The sequence below is a fragment of the Enhydra lutris genome, unplaced genomic scaffold (genome assembly GCF_002288905.1).
Source record: "Enhydra lutris kenyoni isolate GAN:26980312 unplaced genomic scaffold, ASM228890v2 scaffoldscaffold35, whole genome shotgun sequence".
Lineage (NCBI taxonomy): Eukaryota > Metazoa > Chordata > Mammalia > Carnivora > Mustelidae > Enhydra > Enhydra lutris.
In genome coordinates this window covers 4,684,940-4,711,233 of record NW_019154119.1, presented here as the reverse complement: position 1 = coordinate 4,711,233, position 26,294 = coordinate 4,684,940, and the positions used below count along the sequence as shown (strand labels likewise).

Sequence of the window (26,294 nt, the reverse complement as noted above, 5' to 3'; positions counted from 1 at the left end):
CTTCTGTGATTTTGTAGAACTTCATTCAAACGGCCAGCCCTTTAGCACAGTCTCTCTTATCCAGACACTTTTGCAGGGTTTAACCTTATTACCTATCTTGTTGTTGCCCACTGACCATAGGTAACCCCCTTTTTGATGGATCCCTGGGCTTTGCAGGACCACATCATGCTCCTGGGCAATAAGCAGGGTTCCCCTTTCTTCTGAGGAGTTGTTGTGATGTCCGGAGCTTTGGCCATATAAGCCCTTGGCCACTGGAGGCTCTGGCAATTTCTAGGGTTGCCCAGGATAGTACAATTGCTAGTCTGTGGCCATTGAGCTCACCAGCCCCCACTTTAGGTCAGAGCCCCTCCCAGTGGGTTCATCCTGTCTGCCTTTCCTTCCTGAAGGCCTGAGGTCTCCCTCACCACCTCAAGACCAGAGCCCTGGCCCCAAGCTAGCTCCAGACCCTGGGCTTTGCTGTGACTCCTTCCACCCATCCTGGGGCGCATCCCAGGGATCTCACCCGGCTGGCCATACCAGCCAGCCCTCCGGCTTGCCTTCTGAGGCAGTTCTACCCAGCCCCAACCACGGCATCCCCTTACTTTATTGCATCATGACCTTTTAGGATGCTCCTTGGACCCTGGGCATCACCTTCCCAAGTGACCTATAACTTCCTAGGGCCCTGGGCCTGCCCTGCCCTGAGGAAGGCAGCTAGGGCAAACAGGAAGCAGCAAAATATATAGTGGGCCAGGGACAAGTTACTCTCCCTGCGCCTCACTTTCATCATCTGTAAAGTGGGGACCATCTGTCCTAGGGTTACCATGGGGATAAAGGATATAATGTAATCGGTAGTTATCAGAGGAGGATGCAGGGTGCATGCACCCTGGGGGAAGGAGGGGCTTTACAAAGTGCGGGTGCTTCCTCCTCCAACCCCTCCACCCCCACTCTCCCGGCAGAGGAAGTTGGGGCGGGGGGGTGGGCAGCTAGGACAGGTATGGGGTCAGAAAGATGGCGGAGGGCGGCGGATGTAATTGAAGTGCCCCCTGCCCCAGCACCTGGCACGTGGTAAGCAACGCAGAAGGGCGCCAGTCTCTTCAGTGCTTTGGGTTTTCAGGCTGGGTTCCTACTCCGCGCGGGTCTTCAAGCTCCGCCCAGCTGGAGCCCCAGACCCGGCGGGTGGCGGCTCAGCGCAGCGGCCAAATGCCCGCGCCTGCAGGGACTCCGGGCCGGAGAGGGGAGGCCCCGCCCCCAGTGACGTGTAGGGCCCGCCCCCCGCGCCGCGGCACAGGCCGCGGGGAGGGGAGGGACCGCCGGAGTTCCCGGGCGCTCGGCGGCCGCCTCGCGTCTGCGGACGCCTATTTGCATGTGCGCAGGTTGGATATTTATAACTTCTCTACAGCCAGTTCCGAGTTATTGATGTCTTAAAGTGACTTTAATCTGAGCCTTCTTTTCTTCAAATGGGCTTTTGATTTCCGGAGTGATATTATACATGGCTGTAAGCTATTGACTGAGCGATCGCCCTTGTGTTCTCAATGTGCTGATGTTGAAAATCCGCGATATAAATAAACTTCCTCTGGTAGAATCATTATAAAGCACAAGCAGCAGAAATTTATGGAAAGAACAGATTAAATGCTTAGACTTAAATTCTTCAGCGTGCTGCTTGCCCTAAACTGCTGTGTCTGGAGTTTGGGCTGCTGATTCAGGTGGAAAAAATCAAACGGACACATCGCTTGTCGGTGCATTTTTACTATGATCTATTGTGTTGCCAAAAGAGAAAGCTCAAAAGCCGCCATTGATAATCCTGGTTAAAACTTGGAGCATAAATTATTAAGACATGTAGTTTCTTTTCGGAGTGGTTGGGGACCAGGACGTGAAGCACAGTAAAGAAATATCACATCAATATGTGCTTATGCATTGTAATGTGGGACATTTTTATGCCCTTAATAAAACATTCCGCCTACAACTATGTTTATGAAAGCAACAGATAGGAAGATCCATAATGCCACTTAATAGAGTTAATCACCTCCCATCGGAATGGTTTAAAAGGCTTTTTATTGCATGTTGAAAAGCTCTGACCATAATTAATACTCCACACACTTGTCAGGTGCCAGTCAGAGTGCTGGAAGCAGCAAAGGGAACTTTCTAGCACACCAGGGCTGGGAGTGTTCTCAGGACTCTGTCCAGTTGTCCGAGCGCCAGGTTTTTAAATCAGGAGTCTAGTTTTTGTGTCAAACATGGGGCTGCGTCTGGGGCTTTAGGTTCTAAATGTTAAGCTCTGGGCTCTAGGTGTAAATTCTGGGTTTGTTCTGGGCTCTGGGATTGGTTCTAGGCTCTCAAATTTGGACTCTGGGTGACCAGTCCTGGGTCCACCGGTCCTGAGTGAGTTGGTCTGGTAGTAGGTCTCTACCCCCAGCCAGGAGAGGGATAGGGCTATTTCCTGATAATGTTGGTTTAGCTCGCTGTCAGCTTGGTGGGTCCCACTGACCACAGAAATTTATCCCGTGTGCCTTCCGTTCACCTCTGACCTTTCCAGCCAGTTTTCAGCTAAGAGGAGGGAAGTCTCAGAATGCCCATGGCCGGCCTCCCCCAGGGTCAACATGTGGGCAAAGGCTGGTCCCTCCAGACAACAGCCTGACAAGAAGCAGACCCAGACTCAGTGACCAGGCCACAGTCAACCAGCCATGGAGGCTCCAGGGCTCATCATTCCCTTTTCCTCCAAAGGAGAAGCCTTTATAGCCTTTATCTCCTTTGCTCCTTATCACGTAGCCGCTGAGTGACTGGAGCCACAGGGAATCTCCCAAACAGCCTGGAAAAGCTGAGGAGGTGAAGGGTCAGCCTGAAATAATTAAAGAATAAAATCACCCTCTAGAAGTGCAATTCAAGCCAGCAGGAGTGAAGCAGGCGACAGGGAGATAGTGCTTGCCAGGGGCTGGCCCTCTATCACCAGCCTGGGTGGCAACTCTGGGGATGCTGGTGTCTGAGCCGGAGCCAGCTGGTACTCTGGAGATGTTTCTGAGGGGGAAAGCTCTTTTTCCTCTTGGAAAATTGGACCGACAAAAACTAAGAATGACCCTGAGGGCACCGAGTGGAGGGCAGGTGGCCAGTGAGCCCAAGCCGTGTACCCCAATACAAAATGGTGGACTTCACTAGACTGGATTCTGGAGCTTGTTAGGGCCTGGGTGGGTGGGTTGTCCCCAGGAGCACAGATACCTTTTGTTTTTAAGATTTTATTTATTCATCTGAGAGAGAATGAGAGAGAGAGAGAGCACGAGAAGGGGGGAGGGTCAGAAGGAGAAGCAGACTTCCCCCTAAGCAGGGAGCCCGACGGCCTGACTCGATCCTGGGACTCCAGGATCATGACCTGAGCCAAAGGCAGTCGCCCAACCAGCTGACCACCCAGGCGCCCGAGCTCAGAGACTTTGGGTTGCTGTAACAGGTCTTTGTTGAGACAGAGTCATCCCCCATCTGACCCCCGGCACCCGCCTGTAACAGTAGACACTGGGTTTCCTTCACAACCTGAAAGGATTGCTTCCCCTCTGCCATCTCCCTGCCACCGGCTCCCCCCAGAGTGAGAGCTGTGCTCAAGGGAACTGGCCTTTCAACGAGGGAGGCATTTCCCCACATGGGCTGTGCACAGGGAACACTGTCTATGGCTGCCATCCCAGAGGGGAGCTCCCTCATAGGGATGGGCCACGCCTCCCCCACCCCATATTGTACACAAAGTGACAGGGACAACGGGGGAAGAGAGGGCTGCATGTGTGTTGTGGAGGAAATGCTTGTTCATTCAGTCAGCCAACAAAAATGCCATGAGCCCCAACCTGCCATCCTTAACTAAATCTCTTCCCTCACAGAGCTCACACTCTGGCTCCCCAGAGCCTCCCAAATGGTATGGCCTCCATCTCCTGGACGTGGCAACTAGAGAAATAAGGAATTGAGTGTGACCTCAGGGCTGTCTACAGCAGGCTGAGCTAGGATCCCGGAAGCCAGGGCCCTGGTTCTTAGACGGATCTTTAGTCCTCTCCCAGCCCTCCTTGAGGAACTCCCTCCACCCACTAGGTGGGTGTGCCCAGCCCAGGAGGACACCCTGGGGAGTGCTGAGCCTGCAGAAGGGAAGCAGTGAGGTTTCAGTTCCTCTTGGTCCTTCTCAGGGAACAGCGTCAGGGGCCAGAGGGTTGCAGGACTGGCTCATCCTTGAGGCAATGAGGCAAGGGTGTCCCAAAGTTACGGAGGCCATGGGTGTCTCCCGGGGCCTGGGAAAAGACGTTTCAAACTAGTGCTGAGGCCACAGTGACCATTTTGGGGGCTGTGGGTGTTCGTGCCAATCTCATGTTGATTAGGCAGGTTTTCTTCTGAGGTTCTGTATCTCCCACTGGGTTTATATAAATGAGCCATAGGACGCAGTCAGGCCAAAAGCACACCTGGGACAGCCTATCTGAGTGGGGCTGAGTACGCAGCCACATGCTGGCCTACCCAGACTGACCCAGAGCAAAAGGCCGCCCAGCGAGGCCCTTGGGGGTCAGAGCTGTCCTCTTGGCAGCTACCAGGCGCCTACCAGTTGCCAGGCCCTCATTCTCTTTGCCTCCAGGCCTGATGGCCTCGAAGAGCCCACTGGGCAGCCGCTCCTGGTCCCTCCCTGGCCCATGGGCTTGAGTGAGTCCCGAGGCCTGAGTCCAGAGGCAAGGGGGTTTTGGTGCCCAGAGCTGGGCTCTGTGAGCAGCTCCCCGGAGGACTTCTGGGATGAGCTTGCTAATAGAGATGTCTGTTCTGGGAGGTCGTGATATCACCTGTCATTAACCCGGGCACCCTGCCCAGGGCTCTCACCAAGAAATCGTAGACAGCTGCTTGCAGGCGGGTGAGTGATTTGCAAGGACCACAAGACTATTTGCATAAACATATGTATGGAGTGTGTATTTATTTGCATTCATTTGCATAAATTGCTGGCTCTTTGAGCTGTTGTTCCTTAATTTTATTTTTTTTTTTTTTCAGTAAATTTATTTGAGCTCTGAGCACAGATCTGGACACTTTAGGAATGAGAACAAAAAGGCAAAAAAAAAAAAAAAAAAAAAAAAAAAAACCAAGAACAGCGCTGGGGCATGAGACCAGAGATTCTCAAACTTTGCTACACATCAACATCTTCTAGGAAGCTTTTAGAAATCCTGGAGCCCAGATTGTCCCCCATACTATGCATGCAAATCTGGGGGTGGGCCCAGGTGTTAAGGATTTCTGTGAATACTTGGGTGGAAGAGACAGGTTGAGACCTGATGCCTTAGATAGGGCCAGGCCCATGTCAGATCAAAACGGCCTGAGCCTCCAGCTGGAGACACAGGGCACGTCACCTCCCCCCTCCCCCCCACCGTATGTCCTGGACACTCACAACTTCAGCACAGCAAGGTGGGTGACATGCCAGGGCCTTGCCAGCACACCACGGGCTCTCAGCAAAAGGTCACCATGCCCTTGTTCCTCACCGTCCCCATACTGTGTCCTCCCATGCCCTCTAGAACATCTGGACACCCACTGCCCCTCCTGGCCTGGCCCACGGGGCGCCCTGAACTCCACCTGGAGCTTCAGTCAGCCCCTAGGAGACCTCAGTGCTTCAGGTGGGGCCCAGGGGCCGTTCTGTCCGAGGCCCTTGGTTCTTTGTCCTTCCAGATGACTTCCAAATGCCTGGGAAGTGAGAGCTTAGGAGAAGGAGGCCCTGTGTTCTGAGCAAGCCCGCCTGTCCCCACCCACCTCCTTCCCTTCCTCACCCCAGGCTGGGAGAGAGCCAAGCCCTGGGCTTGCAGGCTTTTTCCTTCCCTGATGGGTGCTGCCTGAGCAAAGAAAATTCTGGAGGCCCAGAAATGCCTCACATCCTTCCGTGTGGCTGTTCCCTGGGTTCTGCCGCTCTGCAGCTTCTCGCTCTCCATGCTTGCTGCCGTCTCTCCACCCAGCCTCCTGTCCCACCTGTCCCACCTGTCCCACCTGCCCCACCTGGTCCCTGCTTCTGGGCCTTTGCTTCTGCCATCACTCCGGGGCGGCCCTTTCTCCATGGCTGTTGGCTCAAATCCTTCCCATTCAAGACCCAGCTCAGTGTCTCCTCTTCCACAACACCTTGTCTAGTCCAGCAACTCTTCATTCATTCCCCCCCATCATTCACTCAAATCTCTACCTGAAACCTGATCAGGGCCAGACTCTATGCCAAGTGCTGGGGTACAGAGACCAGCCAGATCCAGGCTCTGCATTTGAAAGCTCTTGTGAGCAATGATCAAAGTCTGTTATGTTCCCCTCCCCGGCACCTATCAGGGGAGCGGGAGGCCGTGTCCCCTGCTGCCATGCAGACGTACCCCATGAACAGATGCTGCTCACGGTAGATGACACAGGTCTTGCTAACAGGAGACAGGCACAGCTGGACCTTGGCCTGCAGAGGTGAGCAAGGAGGGAAGTGTCGGTTTCAAACCTTCCGGGGACAGATGGGAGCAGAGAGAGCAGCCTCTGGTGGCAGTCAGGATGGCCCAGCCCACTCCTACCCTTGATCCTCCTTTGCTGGAACACATGGGGTCATTCCTTGGGCCTCAGGCAGCCCTATGGTTTGCAGCGCAGACCTTTCCTAGCCCTAGGTGAGCTGTGCTGGAGAAAGCCTTCTCCCCGCCTGCCCCAGGCCCCAGTTGCAGCTTCCTGAGGCCAGGGCTGTACCCACCCAGACCCTCTCATTCCACTGAGATCCTCACCTCCACTGACCAGAGGTTTCAGACCCACCCTAGATGGAAACCAGCTTGGGCCACCACAGTGGAATACTAGAAGATCCAGGGAGCCTGGAGATGGCTTCTGTTCCTAAAAGGAGCTATGGTACCAGATGGACACCATTATCAGCAAGACAGAGCTGGGCAGGAGAGCCACAGCCCACAGGTGGCAGGGACAGCTCCCAGGTCAGGTCCAGCATTGCCCACCCCTGGGCCTGGAGCTGGAGGCTGGAGGTGGGCGGGGGGGGGGGCCTCCTTCAGACTCTATGCCATCACAGAGTGTGGCAGACCCACCTAGCAGTATCTGTGGGCTTCCCCAGGACAAGTTCCATGGGCCCCAGAGACGGTGTGAGGCTCTGGGAGTTGGGAGAATGAAAGGCAGCTTCTCCCTCACAGTAGAACTCTCGTCTAACTGGAGACAGAATTTCCAGGCAAGGATCACAGACCTAGGCGAGCAGGATCAGCGGGGGAGAGGCCTGAGCTGGCAGACAGGAGACAGGAAGGAGGGACGTCTTCCAGGCACCTCCTGGGACCAAGCCTAGGGTGCCTCCTTCACAAGCATCCTGCCAGCCGGTATGACAGGGAGACCAGCTGTGGACCCAGGGCTGGCTCCTCCCTGGTGGCCAGGGTTTCTCCGCAGGTGTGACACCTGGGCTGGCTTTCAGGCAGGCCTGACCCTCTGACTCTGTGCCAGGGCCTGAAGCTGACACCTGGTCACCTGGAGAACAGATGGCACTTTCTTCTTTTTTGCTAATTTTCCTAAAATGATCATGGTGATTGCTTGCGTGATCATTCAAGACCATTAGCAGTATGAAGAAAATGAAATGATCCCAGGCTTTCGTCTCCCCTGAAATGACAAGAGGCAAGGTGTTGCCCCAGACCTGACCCTGGCCAGGCCCGGCAGGAGGACTGGATCCAGATGGACACGCAGGGGCAAACAGCCATGGAGAGACACCCCTTCCCAGACATACCGGAAGACACAAGTGGGGTCCCCATCCCCTGCAAACACACACACAGGGGCTCACGTGCTCCTCCCCTGCATCCTTACCCCAGGGCCTCTCTAGCCACGAATTCTCTTCTCCTGCGATGTGATTCGAAGTGTTCAGAGTTGCCATTAGCCTCTGGCATCTGGGCTTTCCGTTTCATTTCCCTCTTTACCAGGGTAACTGAACTGATCGTGCTCCCAGCTCTGGTTCACTAATTCTTGCAAATCCTTTAAAACTATTGATTTATTTGCTGGGACTGCACTCTCCGGAGTCTCGGGAAACACTGGCTTTTGCTAAAGCAGGTCGGGGAGGGCCATGTCTCCCCCACTTCTTGTATCTCTCTCCTGCCTGCCCTCCCCCCGCCCTGTCTTCTCCTCTCCAGCACCTCCCACCACCCCTTCTCTGTGCCATCCTCTCCCTTCCTGGGGCAGGTGGCTGACTTTACGAACGTCCTCTCTGGCTGGACCTTAAGGGCTTAAGTCTTCAGGACGCTTGCAACAAAGCAAGGTTCTGTGGAACATTACTCATGAGAATTGAGGCTTTGAGATCATGTCTGTTGGGATTCTTGCCCTTTATTTGAGATATCATTTCCTCCTCTGGGTCCTTGTTGCTCTTCTATTTCCCTGGGTCTGGAATGATGGGTGAGGAAGCTCTGGGGCCCCTCCCTCGGCCTCTTCCCCAGCCAGCCCCTTTGCTACCCACACACACAACTGTCTCGCCCAGGCTCCGCAGGAACCCGGGTGGAAGGCAGGTCGGCCAGGACCTCTGGATGGAAAGAGGATGGGGTGGTCATTTTGGCTAGTCGAGGGTGAAGAGCCAGCCCCTCTGGGAATCCAGGGCAGTGAGGCAGGGAAGCAGGGCTCCATCTGGGCCTCCTCTGCCCCCCGCTGCCCGCTGTCCAGGGAATGAGGGTAGCAAGCACTCTCCACCTTTACCCCAGATGATGATAGCAGAGGCGCGGGATGACGAATTTTCAGACTCTGCACCTAGAGCCCCGTCCTCTCCACCTGGGGGGCTAGGCTAGGTTCCAGGGTGTGGTGGCAACAGTCCCCCAGCTGCCTTCGCTGAGCTCTGTCTTCCGGGCAAAGACGTCTAGAGTTTGTCCCTCTCTGGGGGCACATTCGGCGCTGCTCCACGCAGCACACACAGCTTTGTTCTCTTCTGGCAGGGGCCAGCTACGGATCCTCATGCGTATGTGGAAATCTGACGTCTTGCCCCTAAAATAGTGAGTAGTAAAATAGAAAGCTACAAAATGGTAACAGCCAAGGATAGACCACAGGCTGGTGGCTGCTCCTCGTAGAAAGGCCTCTGTACTCACAGCCCACGAGGCAAAGCGTGGGGACACATCAGTTTGAGGGGCACATGCACGATGCTGAAGGGAAGAGAGGCAGCAGCCAGCACCTGGTTCCTGGATGCCATGTCCCAGGCCAGCAGGGAGGTGGGCTGAAGAGGGGGACAGCACTCAGAAAATCCTTCCCTCGGCCCCAGCCCTGCATGGGCTCTCGAAGACCTAGGGTCCTGCTTCCCCATCAGAGCTCAGGGTCCCTTCCACTGTTTTCCAGGCTAAAGGCCCGGGCCTCATCCTCACCGCCCACCCCCCAATCAGCAGCAGCCCCTCGGGACAGGGTCTAGCTTTCTCCAGATATGTGCCCTCCCCGCATCCCACCCTTCTATACCCCAGGTGACCTGGGTGACTTTTCTCAGCTTTCCTCCCAGGCCCACACTCTACAGTTCCTAACACAAGCCGGTCACAGGGACCATTGTGGGTGCTCCAGCCGCAGAGCCCCCGCCCCCCCTCCCCACTCCAGCCGTACTCAGCTGCCCACTGCTCACGCGGCCTGTGTGCTGATGTGCGACGTGGGCCTTTGCACAGGCAGACTGCTAACCAAAATGCCCTCCTGTCCACCATTAACAAGCCCCACCCCCCTCCCAAGACACAGCCAAGTCCCCCACCCCCACCCCCACGGGACTTCCCTCCTCCACCTGCTCCCTGTGCTCCCCCAGTGGCCCAGGCCGGCTCTGCTGCAAGGGGTGTTTATCAGCCTGTGTATGACAGTGTAACACATGTGTCCATGTTGGTGCCACTCAGGTCACATGACACCACCCATAGACGGCCGCTCTGAGAGTTCAGGAGAGCAGGAACTGATCCGAGGCTGGGGATTGGGCAGCACAGGCAGATCCATGTCAGGGTCAGTACCCACTGGCACCGTTCCCTCCCGAACTCACACCTCCCGGGGTTGCTCGAGCACCCCTGAGCTGCCAGCTGGGCTGGTTTGCCACAAGCACTGTGGTCATCACCGGCTGGCTCTGCATCCCCCCAGGACATCCTGGGACCAGCTGAGCCCAGGTCTTGTGGCAATGTGCCAGCTACCAGGAGGCTGCCCCCACCAGACTCACTCCACAGGGCCCAGCTTCCTGTCCACCTTGGAATTCTCCCCATAGAAGGGGGTTCCAGTGCCAAGCAACCCAAATGACCTTAGTCCGAGGCAGCATCTACCTCCCCTATCTGACTGTGAGCGCCTTGAGGATGGAAACTGGTTTCGTGTCCATAATCCAGGTCCTGACACATAGTAGGCTCTCAGTAAATATGTATTAGGCTGTGAACTAGTAAATTAAGAATACGTCTTGTTATGTGCATTTGGTTCTCCACCGGTGACACCCCCTGTACTTCCTGGTCATCCCACTCCAACCCTCCCTCCCCAGACCCTTCATCTCTCCCTCCTCAGAAGGCCATCAGCACCACCACTGACCCCACTGATGTCAGTCAGTGTCCCCACTGAGCTGCCCCTTCCCCTGGGACTATTGCTCCCTCTTCTGCAGCTCCCACTGCGACCCCAGCTCTGGGCCCAGTGCCCCGTACCTGGAAATTCAGAGAAGGGGGCATCAGAATGGGTTGGAATAGCAGAAAGGAAGTATCCGATGGTTTGGAAGGCCAGGGATGGGGGCAGAATGTAGGGTACACGGAGGTGAGCCATTGATGGTTGATTCTGAGCCGATTTTTTGAGTGGAAGAGACAAACTTGACTCTCTCACCCTATCTCATAAAATTCACCAATGGCCCCCAGTTTCCCGTGGGTTAAAGACCACACTGGGTTTGTTTTTCACAGTGTAATATGGGCCTGCGTCTTATACCACATACACACACACACACACACACACACACACACACACATGCTGGCACATGTACACACAGGCTCATATACAACCACATGTTCACACATACCATATGGTCATGCCCACATGCTTCCATACACTACACACTCCAACACACACACACACACACACGCACGCACGTACACATATATGCATATGGTTCACACCTGGCCCCTCCAGCCCACCTGGTGAGCTGCTACACATCTTTCCAGTGTTTTCTTCACTGTCTCCCCACCCAAGCCTCCCTCTGCTCAACCAACCCAGCCAGCAGTCCCTTCTGTGAGCCTCCTCTACCCAGCGCTTGCCCCACAAAACTCCCCTCACTTGGCACCACAGTCATTTCGTGTGTTTCCTGGTAAATCAGAAGCTCCTCGGGTCTGCGAATAGACCCCCAACACACCCCCAAGCCCAGCCCACCTGTTTAATGAGGAAACAAGTGGGTCAGACAGACAGAAGGCATCTGAAGCTCCCAGTCTGCCTCTGAAAGGAGCTGTCCATACCTCAGCCTTACTCAGCTGTGGACTTAGTACCCCCAACCTTTCTAGAGCCCTTCCCACTCTCTGCCCAGACCCCTGGGTGCCTAGAGCTCTCCAAGGTGCTGAAAATGGTTCTCTCACGTGGCCTAACTGTGGCCTGGCCTCTGGACACTCTAGTCCCTCTAGCTGAGAACCACTGCCCACCTTCCACAAATCTACCCTCCAGTGGAAGAGAAGCAGTGTCTCTAAACATGTTAGAGGCACAAGACAGTTTCACAGAGGCCCAGGGGAAGAGGCAAGCTCCCCATCCCCACCCCTATCTGGGCACCCCTATCTGGACAACAGATTCAGCTCTTTCCCTGGGGCCAAACACGAGTCTCATCCTCCCCTGGTCCTGAGGACCAAGGGCCCTCAGGGTACCCACCTCCCTAGTACCAAGTTCTGGCTCCAGGAGTTGTCTTCTGCCTCATAGAGGGACTGTCTGGCCACCTTCCCTCCAGACCCCTGACCTCCTAGGGGCTCCCAGTCCATCTCTGTGGCCTCCCTTACACTTGCAGACACCACCTTCAGGCTTCTGATCCCCACAGAGCTCTTCAGTGTCCTGACCTGACTTGCCGGGATGCTTTATTCACTGCATATCCCCCGACCTTGGCTGTGGCATGTCAGCCTGCATTCCCAGCTCCTGCATGCTGTCTGCACACTGCCAGCTCTCATAAGCCCCAGACTTGCCACCAGGTCTCCTAGCCCTGACCCCCATGACATTTCCATCCTCTCCTGTTCAGAGGGTAAACTCAGATTTCATCCTCAAAGCAGGGGAAGGAGCCAGGTGGAGGCAATTTTTCTGGAGGCAGGAAGGACTAACAGCAACCAGTGTCCACCTAGCTGGGGTCCTTCCCTCTGATCGCAGCTTCAGGGTTTGCCCACTGGCCTCCCAGCCAGTGGTCTGCCCCCACCTTTGCAGTTTTATGAGAATTTTTTAAAATTTTAAGGAGAAAATTTTCATGACTTTTGTATCATCTTGGAGGGCCTGAGAATGTTCCCACTGGAAGGTAACCCTCAGTTCTGCCCAGCAAATGCATATCAAGCATGCCCTAGTGTGTAGCCCTGGGACAGGGGCTGTAGGGACAGAAAGGCCCTTCTGTGCCAAATTTTACTGCCTGAGAAATAGGTCTTGTCACCCAGCATTAGACACCTTGGAAAAGGCAGGCTAGTGAGTGGTGGTGACTGTCCTTAGGGCTTTATCCCTTTCCAATAAATGGTAGGAATTTCCATTTGGGCAACAGGACAACCAGAAGGTCTCCTCACTAAAACTCTAAGTCAGGCAATACATCTGAGTCTTTCACGCTTCCTTTCTCTAGAAGGACACATTTCCTGGGAGCGCTTGCCTGTGTGAGACTGTCAGACCCTGGCCTGGGGCAGGTATGACTTCCCAATAGAGGACCAACCCTCCAACTCAGGCTGGGCACGCGGTCCACAGGCGGTTTTATCCTGCCTCACCTAGAAGAAAGGGCCCAGCTGGAACTCCAGGTCGATTCTGAGCTGTTCATTGGAAAAGAGGATGTGTTTATCTGATCAGCCGCAGGCAGGGGAGGAAGAAGGGTGACATTCAGCTTTGGAGCCTGTCCCTGACCGTCTATGGCCTGACCCAGCCATGGCAGCAGGAAGCTCTGTTTGTGCAAAGTCGCCATTTGTCCCCACAGTATCTGCACACACCAGGCTCCTCCACTCCAGGATGAATTATCCTCTGGGCAGGTGTGACACAGTCATTGCTGGGCTTTCTCACTATATTTCACAACTGCTCTGAGTTTATAATTTTTTCAAGTCCTTTATCAAATATGTGTCATAAATACCACTGGAATCAGGAGCATTTGTCACCTAGCTGGGTTCTTTCTTGAGCTCTGGAAAAAATTATTCGGCTATACAACCTTTCTCGGGGCTCTGATTTAATGGACTTCTCTGCTGCAAAGCCACTGAAATGCGTTGCCTTTTAATATTTGACATCTCTTCCTCTTTATTACCAACTCAGACAGCCCTTCTAGTCCAGCCGGAATGAGCCCATTAGTCTCTGACAAATAACTCGTGTCGTTTGGTGAAAAATATTCAGAAGCTGGGCTGCGATGTCATCTCCAGGCTTGGTTCTGTTTGTGGCCTCCCTCTTCTCTAAACAAAGCATCCAGGTCCAGGCCGACCCTCCCCAGTGTCCACTCCCCGAAGCCGCTTGGTGCTGGGTCCTTAGAGCCAGGCTACCCCGCCACTTCCAGCGGGGGCTGAGCCGACACAGTTAGAGACGTCCGCCACTGAGTGTCAAGAATTGGGCCTCACGGCAGCATGGTTCACAGTCACCCAAAGCCGGAAGCAAGCCGGGCGTCCACTCATAAACGAACAAGCAAACGAACTGTGATGCATCCATATAAAAGAATTGCATCGAGCTTTAGAAGCGGAGGGATTTCTGACCCATGTTCCAATACGGATGAACCTTGAGGGCATTATAGTAAGTTAAGTAAGCTTGCCCCAAGAAGACAAATACTGCATGATTCCACAAGCACAAGGTACCCAGAGCAGTCAGATTCATAGAGATGGAAAGTAGAAGGGTCATTAAGCGGCTGTTTAATGGGAACAGAGTTGCAGTTTTGTTAAGATGAAGTATTCCAGGGACTGACCACACAACGCTATAAAAGTGCTTAATGCTACCGAACCATATGCCTAAAACCAGTTATGATGCTAAATTTCATTGCAATTAAAAAAAAAAAAATTAGCTTAAACACTACCCGTGAAGGAGACCCTGATGGAGGGGAAGTTTCACAAGCACTTGAGCCCTATCATTTATTCATGCTTTCTGTATCAGCTAGCTCTTGCTGCGTAACAAAAAATCCCAAGATGTAGTGGCTTAAGTCAACCACCACTGATCTGGATTATGATTCTCATCTGCCCTTGGGGCTGGGCTCAGCTGTTCTAGGTCAGGCTTAGCTGATATTGTGAGGGCTGGCCAGTGTGAATGACTCATCTCTGCTCCACGTGGCCTATTATCCTCCAAAAGAGTCGCTCGGGCTTCTTCAGAGGGTAGTAGGGGCAGGGGTCCAAGACTGTGAGTTGAAGCAAGCCAGTTTTCTTGAGGCTGTGGCGCACACTCACACAATGTCCTTTCGACCCCATTCCATGGCAAAGCAAGTCACAAGGGCAATGAAGATTCAGACGGTGGGGAAAAGAACTTCACCCCTTGGTGGGAGGGGAGACAAAGAAATTTGTCATCTACCACACCAGCTGTATATATGCCAGGCCCTGTGCTAGATGTTGAACATAAAAATATAAATAAATCACAGTCACGTGCAAGAGACAGACATGTAAATAAGTAATTACAATGCACAGGGTGCTCTGAAGACGTAAGCACGGGATGCTGTGGGAGCACGGAGGAGGGTGAATGGCTGGGGAAGGAGGAGGAGAAGGAGGCAGAGGCTTGGGACCCAGTAACACCTTAACTGGTATTACAGGACAAAATGGTAATTAGCCAGAAGAAGAAGGAAGGGAGAGAGATTGGGGCAGGGAGAAGGGTGAGGGCTGGGAGGGGACATGCCTGGGGTACAGGGAGGCTTCAGCGGGGCGTGGAGGAGCCTTGCTCCCCCTGCTCAGCCTTGAAGGGTTTATTTAATCTGGGAGGGGTTGCCAGGTTGCTGGGTGGCTTAGGGCTGGAAACAGCCAGACGTCAGTGGCTCAGACAGAGCCCAGTTGTTCCTGAGGCCTGGAGAGAATGGACAGCAGAGATTTCTAGGCAGTAAAGGAGGTGGGCTTGGTGTGGGGAGGAGAGGAATCAGAGGGGGGAGATTCAGTGACCTGGACTTGTGAGAGTTCCCCACTGAGGGGCAAAGGCCAAGGGCAAAGGGTAGCCACTCTGTGGCCAGGTGAAGGCAAGGCGTCCTGTGGACACAGGTGGGGCATCCCACCCAAAACCTGGGAGGCCAGAAAACAGTTCTCCGATGTCAGCCAAAAAGGAAGGACCCTAAATCAGGACTTTCCCCCTCCTCCCCAAGCCTGAAACAGATTCTGCCGGGTGCGGGGGTGCTACCAGGGTCTACCCCGAAGGCCCAGCCTCTGCCGGGCTCTGCCCTGACGCCTGCAAACTGGGCACAGCACGGCTGGTTGGAAAGCTTCCCCAGGACCCCATGTTCCTCCGAGCCCCTCGCACATTAAGTGGTTGTCCTCAGCCAAGACAGCGGGCTAGGCAGGAGGGCGGCTTGTGCCTGGAGCCAGTGCTGGCTTCCTCCCGTGGATCCTGGGTCGTGCTGTCCCAAAACAAGGGCTCCCTCCAGCTGGGCGCTCAGCCGGCCGCAATAGGCACACACCGCCTGATCGAAACCTTGAATGCACTTGGGTCCCTGCTGTGAAGAGGAATCCCCTGGTGAGCACTTTCATAAATTGAAAATTTTTTTCCGAAACTGAGTAATCCTGCCCAGCTATTAAATCCAGATTTCCACAAAGCGAGAGTAGAAAGCGCTTGCGTTTCGATGGTGACCTGGATCTCCCAGCACCTCCTCGATCCAGCCAGGAATCCCAGGGCAGCAGGCAGCGCTGCAGGGCTGGGGCTGCACACGTCATCTTTGCCGGGTCCTTAGTCGCAAGTCAGAGCTTTCAGAAACAATCAGAATGCTTTGGGCCCAGGAGGAGTGGTATTTTGTAACCACTGTGTTTTCCCGGCCCCCAGGGCTTGGTTAACTCAGCAGGCGTGTGGGGGTGCATCTATCACTCCCTGCAGCCTGACAGCTGGGAGGCACCCGGCAGGTGCCTCTCGGGGCTCGAAGGGATTGAGAACCTAAAGCTGGCGCAGCTTGCCCAGGGTCACGCAACCAATTAGTGGCAAAGCTGGAACGAGAACCAGGATCCAGGTCTTTGGAACTCCAGCCCAGAACTCTTTAGCCCCCACATGACTTCACTCAAAAAGCTGACATCACCACCTGGCTCCTGTTTCGGGAATGAATTCAGTTGGTGGCTCTTCTTGGAGCTGCTCTGTGAGCGTAGCGAGCGGTTCAGCCTGAACCCACCCGAGCCTGCGGGCTCCCCGACCACGTCGTGTCCCTGCCCGAGCCACGGACTTAGGTTGCAGGTTCCACTGCTTCGCCTCCTGCCCGGGCCGCAGACGCCTCCTGCCTCCTGCCCCTCTCCCCGAAGCGTCTCATAGGCCCGAACCCCAACCTCAAATTGAACTCAGCACCCCCTCCCTTCCCTCCATCTCCCGCAAGTGGTCCTCGCACCTGCCGGCCTCCCTCTTCCTTCCAGCACTAAGGGCCGTAGTTTCCCAGCCTAAATACTTGTCTTTCTCTGTCCTCCGTCACCACTGCCATTCAGGCCTTTGTCCCTCCTCACTTAGATCATGGAGCCGTCACCACCATTGACAATGACATCGTGCCTGCCACCCGTCGAGGCCCACGGAACAGTTTACCATGGGCTAGCTCATTTAACTTCAACAAAGGAGAAACTGAGGCTTCAGGGACACTTTCCCAGGGTCACACAGCTGATAGTAGGCAGAGTTCAGGTTCTCCCCCAGGCCTGGCTCTGAGGCCCAGTGCTCCCCCACCTCCTTCCTGGCCTCCAGCCCCTAGCCTACCCGGTTCCTCCCGGTCCCACCCCTAAGGGGGCTGCCAGAGTGATTCGTTTGGCACCCGGGTCCAAACCTGTCGCTCCCCTGAACAGAATCCCATGGCTCCCTGGTGCCCACAAGACTCACCGGAGCCCCCTTCCAAGGCTCTTGACGTCTGACCCTGCCTGCCGCCCCATCGTTGCTTTGTTCCCTGTCGGCCCCACAGGCTCCCTCCACACCCTCCACCTGGTGCTTCAGGCGCTGCTGGTCTCCCTCGTCCAGGTCGGAGCACACCCGCAGGGAGCTTTCTGGAGGCCCCAGCCAGCGCCCCCAACACATCCCCGCAGGTGCCCGGCCTGATGTAGGCTTGGTGGTGTGGTCAGTGATTCAGCTCTGCCTGCACAACTCAGACCTCTCTCTCTCTATGTGCCTTGGTCTTCAGCAGAACCAGAGCCCGGGATGTCCTTGCCAAGAAGGACCTACCTGACCTCACAGCCCCCGAGCCCACAGTCCCCTGCCTGAGCCTGAGCTCGGGGATTTTCACCAGGCTCTGCGAATAGAGCGGGAGCCTCCAGCTTCGTTCTGCTGACATACAGACAGAGGCTCAGAGAGCACAGGGGCTTTTCCGAGGACGCACAGCTGTCAGAGGCAGGGCGGGGCTCAGAAGGGAGTCTTGACAGGCAGCTGATGTCAGCCCATGTGGACAGAGATGACAGTCAGGCTGGAGCAGAGCATGCTGGAGGATGGTTCCAGAACACCAGCCTAGGGGCAGCATCGACCGGAGGGCTCAGGGCGATGGTGGGGGGGGCTTGGAAGCAGGGCTCAGTTCTGCAGAACCCCTTTCCTATTCACCTGCCAAAGGACATAACCCTGCCTGACAATGGTCTCGGTCATTCTGGCCAAGAATCTGGGCCTCTGATGTCCAGCAACCAGCACCTAAGGACCCCAGGGGGGCAGGCAGGCAAGGCAAGTCTAGTGGGAACATTGGTCGTCGGAAGGCCCTAACTTTTGAAAATGGGAGTTTGTATCAGCGAATCAGGGTACCTGTCAGGCTCTGCTCCTTCCCCCTTCTGAGCCTTGAGGAGGGTCTGGGAGACATCCCCAGGTTCAGAGCCCACGGGCATGGGGCACTCTCTGGGCAGGCCCCAGGTGGCCAAGACACCAGGCAAAGGTAGGTGTGCATCAGGGTGGGAAAGGCTCCGGAGGCCACTTTCTGGGAACTGCTGGGGGCTGCAAACCAGGCTCTCCCATGCTGAAGCCTCAGCTGAAGGTGGGAGTCTGGAGAGAATGACCCAAGGAAATGGGAGGAGGTGTGCCCAGCCCCCACTTCCTGCCAGCCTTCCCTGGCAGTCCCAGAGTGTGCACGGAAGAAGTGCTTGGCAGACCCCCATTCCACCCCCTCCTTCCTTGGAGGGAGGGAGAAAAGCTCACCCCGTGCCATGGCTTGAGTGTCTAACATAAGGGATGCTGTTTTTGCAGGTTCTGTGGTTTTTATTCCTCTGATCCGTATCCAGCCCATCTTGCATCACAATGCCGTGCTTTACTTGGCATCCAATGCATCAGCACTCATTGGCATTTGGAGAACTTGTTCTGTAGTTATACGACAGTTTCAGTTGTCTGTGATAATGTATTCTCTGTGTTTCCAATTGTCAGTATGGGAATCTTTTCCCCCAGCCTTTCAATTTCTGGGTTTGATATGTATATATATATTTTTTGGTATTGTATTGTTTTGGTTTGGGGTTTTTTGTTTGTTTGTTTGTTCGGTTGGTTTTGGGTTTTTTTGTTTTGTTTTGTTTTTGCTTTTGGAAAGTTGTCTTTCCTTTGGTTCTGTTGCCCCTCCCAGTTGCTGCCTGTTGACACATACTGTTTGTGACTTCTTTTGACTGTCAGTGTTGAGCCAGGCTTGCCAAGAAACAGTATCAAGTATTTTCCGATTTCTCTACTTCTTGAAAGAAAAATTTTTAATTAAGAAAAAAAAAAAAAAACTCTTAATGGGAACCTGGCCCTGTCTGTCTTCTCTGTTCTGCAGAAATGTTGAAGGAATTGAACCAGCAGCGCAGAGCGAAAGCGTTTACAGACCTGAAAATTGTTGTTGAAGGCAGAGAGTTTGAAGTCCACCAAAATGTTCTAGCTTCCTGCAGCTTGTATTTCAAGGACCTGATTCAAAGGTTTGCCTTCCTTCCAGCTGTGGTCGGGTCTGTTCCTTTGTAGGACGCTTTTGTGTCGCTTTTCTCCTCCCCTCTCTTGCAGGTTCCTGAAGCGTGACTCCCTGTCACAGAGCCAGTAGCCATCTCTCCTCCCCCCCCCCACCCCCGAGTGCCCTTTCTCACATACAGCCCCAGAGCAGCCACTGCCCCCAGCCCTCCCCATGCAGCTTTGCTGGTCACCAGGGGCCTCTGCCAGCCGTAGACAACACCCCCTCCCTGCCCCGAGGATCCCAAGTTCTCAGTGGCTCACAAGCCCTCCCTGAGATTAGGAGGACTGCGGACTCCACTTTAAGGGACCCCTGCACACTGTCCCCACTGGTTCAGCACAGGGGCCCAGGCACCATCATCGCTGCTGTCGATAGTGACCTTAATGCCAGGAAAGCACATCGACCAGGCTGTCCCCCGCTGAGGAGCACAAGGCGCCCACGGTGCCGCTTTTCCACAGCTTGAGTTGGGGAGAAGAGACTTGTAGCCAAATCCGCATTCACGCTGCATGCCTTGATACTTGTACACGGAGCCTAAACCGGCGTTGTCTGAGCACAGACCAGGTGTGTCCTAAACACGGTCTCTCTCAGCCTTTGCTCCTTCCCCTCCGCCCTCTGCCCCGGCTATTTCTACCTGAATGAGTTTTAATGGTGCATGAGCATCTTTTTTTTTTTTTTTTTTTCCTTTTTTTTGATTTTTTTTTTTTTTTTTTTTTTTTTTGTCTGCTTCATACCCTCGCAAAGAAGTCAGGGGCCACCTTCTAGCTCCTTAGTGAGGGAGAGCAGCCGAGGGGGCCGGCCCAGGGTAACGCTCCTGTTTCTCTCACCATCAGCAGATTAATGCCGCTGCTCATTTTGCCTTGCAGCCTCTCCGGGGCGGACGCTGAGCCGGGACTGGGCTCAGAGTGGGAGGACAGGACCTCTGCTTGCTTCCCAATGCTGTGTTTGGACTTGCCAACTAACCCCAGAGTGACTGTGTTTTGTTTCAGGATGGCACACTGGCTGGCATCTCCTTTCCAATCTGTTGTGTCCTTTCACTTAGAGCTGAGCTGCCCGGCGTGCAAGCCCCACCCAGCCGCGCTGGCCCCAGCCATGCAGGAAGGGGCAGGCTCTTTGTGACTTCCAGTCTCATGGACAGCTTGGGTCTCCCGCCCCCAGTGCTTGGGTTCTCTGTGACCAAGCACAGGGGTCAGGGGCATGAGCTCTGGGGTAAAGGGGCACGTCCAGTGGCTTCTTCGGGCCAAGGGAGGTCTTTGTGCTGCCACTCTTGGCAAATTCTGATACTGGCAGTGACCAGCATCTTAGGGCCTTGGTCCCTGCTACAGACCAGCTGGAGAGCACAGAGCGGGCAGGATGCAGGGGCAGGTTGGTACTAAGTGATGGCCCAGTCCTGGGCTACAGAGGTGGGCAAGAGGAGCACAGGAGCCATTTCACTGTCTTTAGAGACCTTACACGTAAAGCCAAACTCTCGTACACAACAGAGGACACCACTTGGTGGGAACCCAAAGTAGTGAAGGCTTCTTAGGCCAAAAAGGAAGGAGGAAGAACATTCCAGGCAAGAGGTGGGTTGCCTGGAATGTTCTAGAATATAAGGAATGTTCTAGAATGCCCCAGATAAGGCATGGGTTGCCTGCAATGAAAAGCTGGGACAGAGGCCGTCATAAGCAGTGTGGAGGGGAAGATAGCCTTCCCAGAGATGGATGTGAGCTGGGGTTAGATAGATGGGCAAGCCCGACCCCTGGGCTAGAGCCCTGGGCTTGGTCTGAGGTTGTGGGGGCATCCAGAGCAGTGGGAAAGGGATGTCCACCTGAAGGTGAAAGAACTGTAGGATGTGCCTCAGTGGCCCTAATCAGAAATGGTGGGCCCTGGAACGAAGAGGCAGTCCCTGAAAGGGAGAGGGCACCCCCCCCCACGCAGCTAAGAGACCTGGGTTCCACACCTGACTCTGCCACTTGTCCTACGACCCCAGGCAAGTCACATCCTCTCTTGTAGGCCTCAAGTTTTCTCATCTGTAAAGCAGGAGGTTGGTTCCAGTGACATCCAGGTTTCCTTCCAGTTCCAACATTCCAGGGTGGCAGTAACGGGATGGGCACGGCCAGCCCTGCAGAGGTTTCCCATGTGCAAGCCCCAGGACGTGAGAATGGTGAGGCCACGGGGTGCAAGGCAGGTCCAAGGACCAGTGTCAGGGCAGAGCTGGGGGCGAGGGGTGAAATGAGTGTCTGGCGTGGCAGGTTTTCATGTCTGAAGGGTGCCCTGGGACAGATGCCTGCCAGGCAACAGACAGATGGTAGACCTGAATGCAGAGAGGCCTGAGGTCTGGGGAGACCCCTTCAGCGTAGAGGAGGGTCACTCAAGGAGGAGGGAAGGCCAAAGCTGAGCCCAGAGGCGCCCTTGTGGCAGAAGGTCATAATATTAATTTGCAGCCATTTTAAATTTTAGTTCCCCCTCCTTAAGCTTGGCATCCATCACCATTTCTGCCCATAGCTGCAAAGAAATTCCTGCTGTGGGGAGGAGAGCAGAGTCTGCAGAAAGCTGATTTCCTTTCTGGGCCATGTAACGTCCTGGAGAAGTTCACCCCCTCAGTGGTCAGGGAGCAGCCGGTGTCGTTTCCCTGTCATTTCGGGCTGGGACCCCGGGTTCAGTGAGCTGTGGCCAGAAAGGCCCGGCGGGAGAGGCGGGGCCCTGCCTGCTGAACCGAGGCAGGGGCTTCCCTCTCCGGCAGCTGCACTTAAGAGCCAGAGGGAGGAGGGACGGTCTGTGTCCTGGTCCTTCCTTCCATGATGGCCTCAGTGAGCACTGTCAGGACAGGTGACCCACTCTTCTCTGCCGTCCCAGGACCCGCAGACCTGGGGGCTCAGGCTGGACTCCTGCCCACCTCCATCCTGGGGCCGGTCATGTTCACGACTCTAGCCCCAGTGAGCCCCCTGCCCCAACCCCCAGCCACAACCCAGTGTAGAGACCCTCACCTGGAGCCCCAGGACAGATGTGGGGAAACCAAGTCATTCGGTCCTTTTTGCTCAGCCAACAGCAGGAGCCCCTCTCGCAGGAAACACTAGATGAGAAGGGTCTCTGTCCTGAGGAAGCCCTGAGCACAGAAATGGGGTTTAGAGCCCCCCCCCCGCCCTCCCCCGCAGAGCGCCTGACTGTAGGAAGAGGGACGTTCAGGGACGTTCAGGGACGTTCAGGGACAGCAGGGGTGGCAAGGCCCAGCACGCGATTCAGTGTCGCTGCCATTCCAGGCGCCAGGTGGCGATGGAGCAAAGGAGGCGGAGCCAGCCCTCGGGGGGTTTTGCTTTTGGCCTGGAGCTGTCCTGGTCAGATGTGTGTTTCACAAGGACGACAGTCAGGCCGTGAGCGGCAGAGCTGGTTCTCAGTGTCCTCTCCTGACCCGCTCTCCTGCCCCCGTTCGCCAGGCCCCAGGCCGACCCCCACTCTGTGCACACACTGTCCTCACGTGTGTGTATACCTTTGGTGCGGCTGCAACAGCTTCTCTCCATAGCCTTCCCTTATTTCATTTCATTTCCCCAAGGAGCCTGTAGAAATGTCGAATGTCATCCTGAAAATCCTCCCACTAACCCTGAGAAACAAGTAGCATTAGTGTCTCCACTTTACAGATGGAGAAATTGAGGCCCAGAGGATTTTAAGGAAGCAGTAGGACTGGGATGGGAGGTCTCACTCCAAAGTTCATGCTCTTACCGTCCATTTGCTAACCCAGAGAAGAGCAGAAGGGTAGTCTTTATTTGTGCTTGAAGCCTATACGAAAAGAAAGTGAAACTCAGGGTTGGTAGTGTGGACAGATAGGCGAGGAAAGGGATGCAGAGTTTGTGCGTGTGTGTGTATGTTGTGTGTGTGTGTGTGTGTGCATGCACACTTGTGCATCTGTTGGAAACACTCGTAAACTGGCCACCAGATCTGCCCAAGAGAAAACCCAGTCCCCACCTCTGCAGTGCTCACTTGTCCCCATACCCAGCCTCGGGCATGAACAGCAGCACCGAGGAGGCTCCGGGAGGCCATCAGGAAGCGCGGAGCCATGCTGAGCCCCCTGGGCTGCCTCACCTCCCCTTTGTCACCCCATCTGAGTCCCTGTGACAATCAGGGCAGGAGGAAGAGCCGTGGCTTTGTCTTGGGATGATGCTAGGGCTGGGGCTGTGCCCTCACTGCGCCTCGCCGGCCTCTAGGCTGGTGCGGGACCCCAGAACTACTGAGTGGGCTGAGCCCCGGGCTTCAGGAAGGAGGAAGGATATTTGGAGCAGACTAGAGCTAGTGGCATTCCGGGTTTACAACCTCCCGAGCCCAGAGTCACTTCTAAACCCCGCTGAGCAGGACCTGGGTCTGCCCTGGGCATTTTGGGTAAGTGGAGATGTCTCTTCACTTATCCCCGGGGGCCGAGGAGGGCTCAGGGCCGGCTGGTGCCACGGGAGGCGTCGACTAGCCCCGTCAGAGAGGACTGGGGTTGTCCTTCGGAGAGAGCAGAGCTCCTGCCCTCCCTGCCCGTGCTTCCAAACATGGCCCCCAAGCCGGGGTGTGGGAGGAAATGTCACACCGCAGGGGAGAGCTGTCCCCTCATCACACCAAACGGGACAGAGACCCAGCATTCTACCTTCCAGCCAAAACCCTCATCCCACCAAGTCTTTCAGAGCCAATGACACATTTGAACTTTATTCTGTTTTTATAGTAAATGAAAGCAGATGGACACATTGATTTGTCCAAATTGATTTTCACAAGCCTCGCGTGCAGGCTCTGGGCCTCTCCCTCCATTGTTCTCTCCAGGGGAAGCAAAAGGGGTCTCCAGAGTTGAGCGGCACAGAGCCTGGACATAGGGTGACCCCACAAACAATAGGAAGGCCGTCCGCTGTCTCTCCCCTCCTTTCCCGTGAAGCTGGGCGTGTGTGGGTGGCAGTCTGCCCCCCTTTCCTGGTAGAACAGACAGGTGTGGCTGGAAGACCAGATAATAGAAGGAGAGACCCATCTCGAAGGCGAGCAAAACAGTGTGAGTCAAACCCATCGCCGAATCACCACGGATGGGCCGGAGCAGGCCAGGCCACCCACCCATCTTCTGCACCTGCTCCGTGGCTGCCCCCAGCCAGCGCCGCCCCACGGTTGCCTCCCAGTTATTCCAGATCGAACTTGCAAAATGAAAGCATCTGATTACTGAGGCGTGTGAGAGCCCGATGAGGGACCAAAGTCTGGAGAGGGCAGTTCTTATCCAGGTGAGCAAACTGCTGACAACAGGGTCCCAAATGGTCTATAATGGGGATGTGCCGTTCCCAGCCCATCCAGAGTCCCAGGCCTTACCAAGCAGAGGCTGTGTCCCATACCCTGTGAGAAGGTGAGCCTGGGGAGCTTTGGTCTTCTGACAGAACCCACAGGGCCTGTGTGGGCTGGGTCACACCAGCCAGCCCCACACACCCACCTCCAGGGTCAGGTTCACAGCCCAGCCTGACAAGGCTATCACTGCCAATTCCTGCCCTGCTTCTCCTCCCTCCGAGATCACATTACAACCCAGACCGCCCAGCAGCTCCCAGTGCTCCATGCTGCTAAGTGGAACAGGATGCTTGGACCCCAAGAACCAGCTTAGGACAGGGACAGAAAAAGTCCTCTGTGGAGGACACAGCTCCCCATTGGTGACCAGGGCCATCCATCAAGAGCAGTGCCTCCCAGAGATCCCAGTTCATAGGGAAGAGACCTAAGGATCACTGAGGTCCAGTCCCAAGACCATCTGAGGGTCAGCGATAGAAAGTCACCACAGGCCTCCCTCGGCCCCACAGCTGTGTGGACAGTAAACACATACGTGCAGATGAGCTACATAAGACCTCCCAGCCGGGGGCCTCCCCACTACAGATCTTGAACTCAGCCACCCGACAAAGCTTCCCTGACGTTCCCAAATATTCCGCCATAACCAAGGGGAATGGTCATTCTGCCCGTGGCGTGGCATCTGGCCCTAGGGGCCTCCACCCACTCCCTGAATTCCTTTGCCCAGCAGCCCCCAGCTTTCCATGGGCAGCCCTCCCAGGGGTGCTGAAGGAGTGGCCACAGCTGTGCATCACAGGGACCGTGGGCCTCACCAGCCCTGGACCGCACCTGTGATGACCAACACCCCATGGGCCTCCTCACATCATCCCCACACTCCTTGGCCATGCAGGCAGCACGCTGTCCTTGGGGTCCTCTCCTCGGCTCAGGCTCGGGGCAGGACAAGCATCTCCCACAAGCATAGCCACACGTGTCCCACCAGACTCCACACTCAGGGCCGTGAGCCCCCCACCCCGGCCTTCCATCTGCCCAACACCCCTCCCCACAGGGTCAGGCTGGGGGTTCTCGGGGTCATGCATCATGTGCACTCCAGTGTGTGTGTGTGTGTGTGTGTGTGTGCGCGTGCGTGTGCGTGCGTGCGTGTGTGTGTGCACGCGCACAGCTGAAGTCCACCCTAGCTCGTCACCGAGTTGGATCTCCTCTGCAGCAGAACCGTAGGTGGACTGGGGGGCTGACCCGAGGTGGAAGTAGCAGTGGCTGGGGGAACTTGGGAGAATGTGAGCAGCCTGACTTTGGCCTCATAGGCCCTGCCCTAGCTGTGGCCCAGTGGGACCTCCGCAGAGTATGAAGGGTGTGAGGAAAAAAGGCCAGGCAGCAGCATGTAGGAATGAAAGCAGAGACCGCCAAGCCCGAGTAAGAGGTTGTCCAGATGGCCCCGGAGGAGTTCGATTTCTGTGCTTTCAAGTGATCCCATAATGAACTATTTTTATACTTAACACACTGCGTTAACACTGCTGTCGGGACAGATTTTCATGCCTGGGTAATTTTGTTAAGTCACTTGAAAAGTCACACACCCCGTGTATGTCTATGGGTTTGAGAAGGGGCTATGCTCAGACCCTCGGCTTAGCTAGCACTGTTCCCTCTCAGCTTTCCCGCCAAGCCTGGAGGCAGGGCCCCTGCGGACCCTGGTGGCGTGAGCCATGCTGTGGGGAGGGGAGCCCCGAACCATGAGTCGCAGCTCATCTGCTCACTGCCCTGTCTTATTGGTGCCTTAAAAGCCCTTGGTGGCCGGACTGCAGAAAATGTTGCTCTCATGGGGGCATTTCAGGTTCTGTGGGGTAGAGCAGAGTCTCCTGGGCAAGTTTTCCAGCCTCTGTTGTACAAACTCTCCATGGAACTTTAGACTTCATCCAGTTCAGTCCTCTTGTTTTGCAGAAGAGGAGCCTGAGGGCCAGAGAGGCAAGGTGGCCCA

General features: G+C 55.3%; 1 protein-coding gene across 1 annotated transcript in view; it reads left to right on the top strand.

Moving 5' to 3' along the window:
* Positions 1-26,294, top strand: part of LOC111154102 (kelch like family member 29) — a 301,414-nt gene that overhangs the window by 259,397 nt on the left and 15,723 nt on the right. The window contains exon 6 of the mRNA XM_022513488.1: positions 18,911-19,049. Coding sequence (XP_022369196.1) covers positions 18,911-19,049 — 139 coding nt within the window. The remainder of the gene's footprint in view (positions 1-18,910; positions 19,050-26,294) is intronic.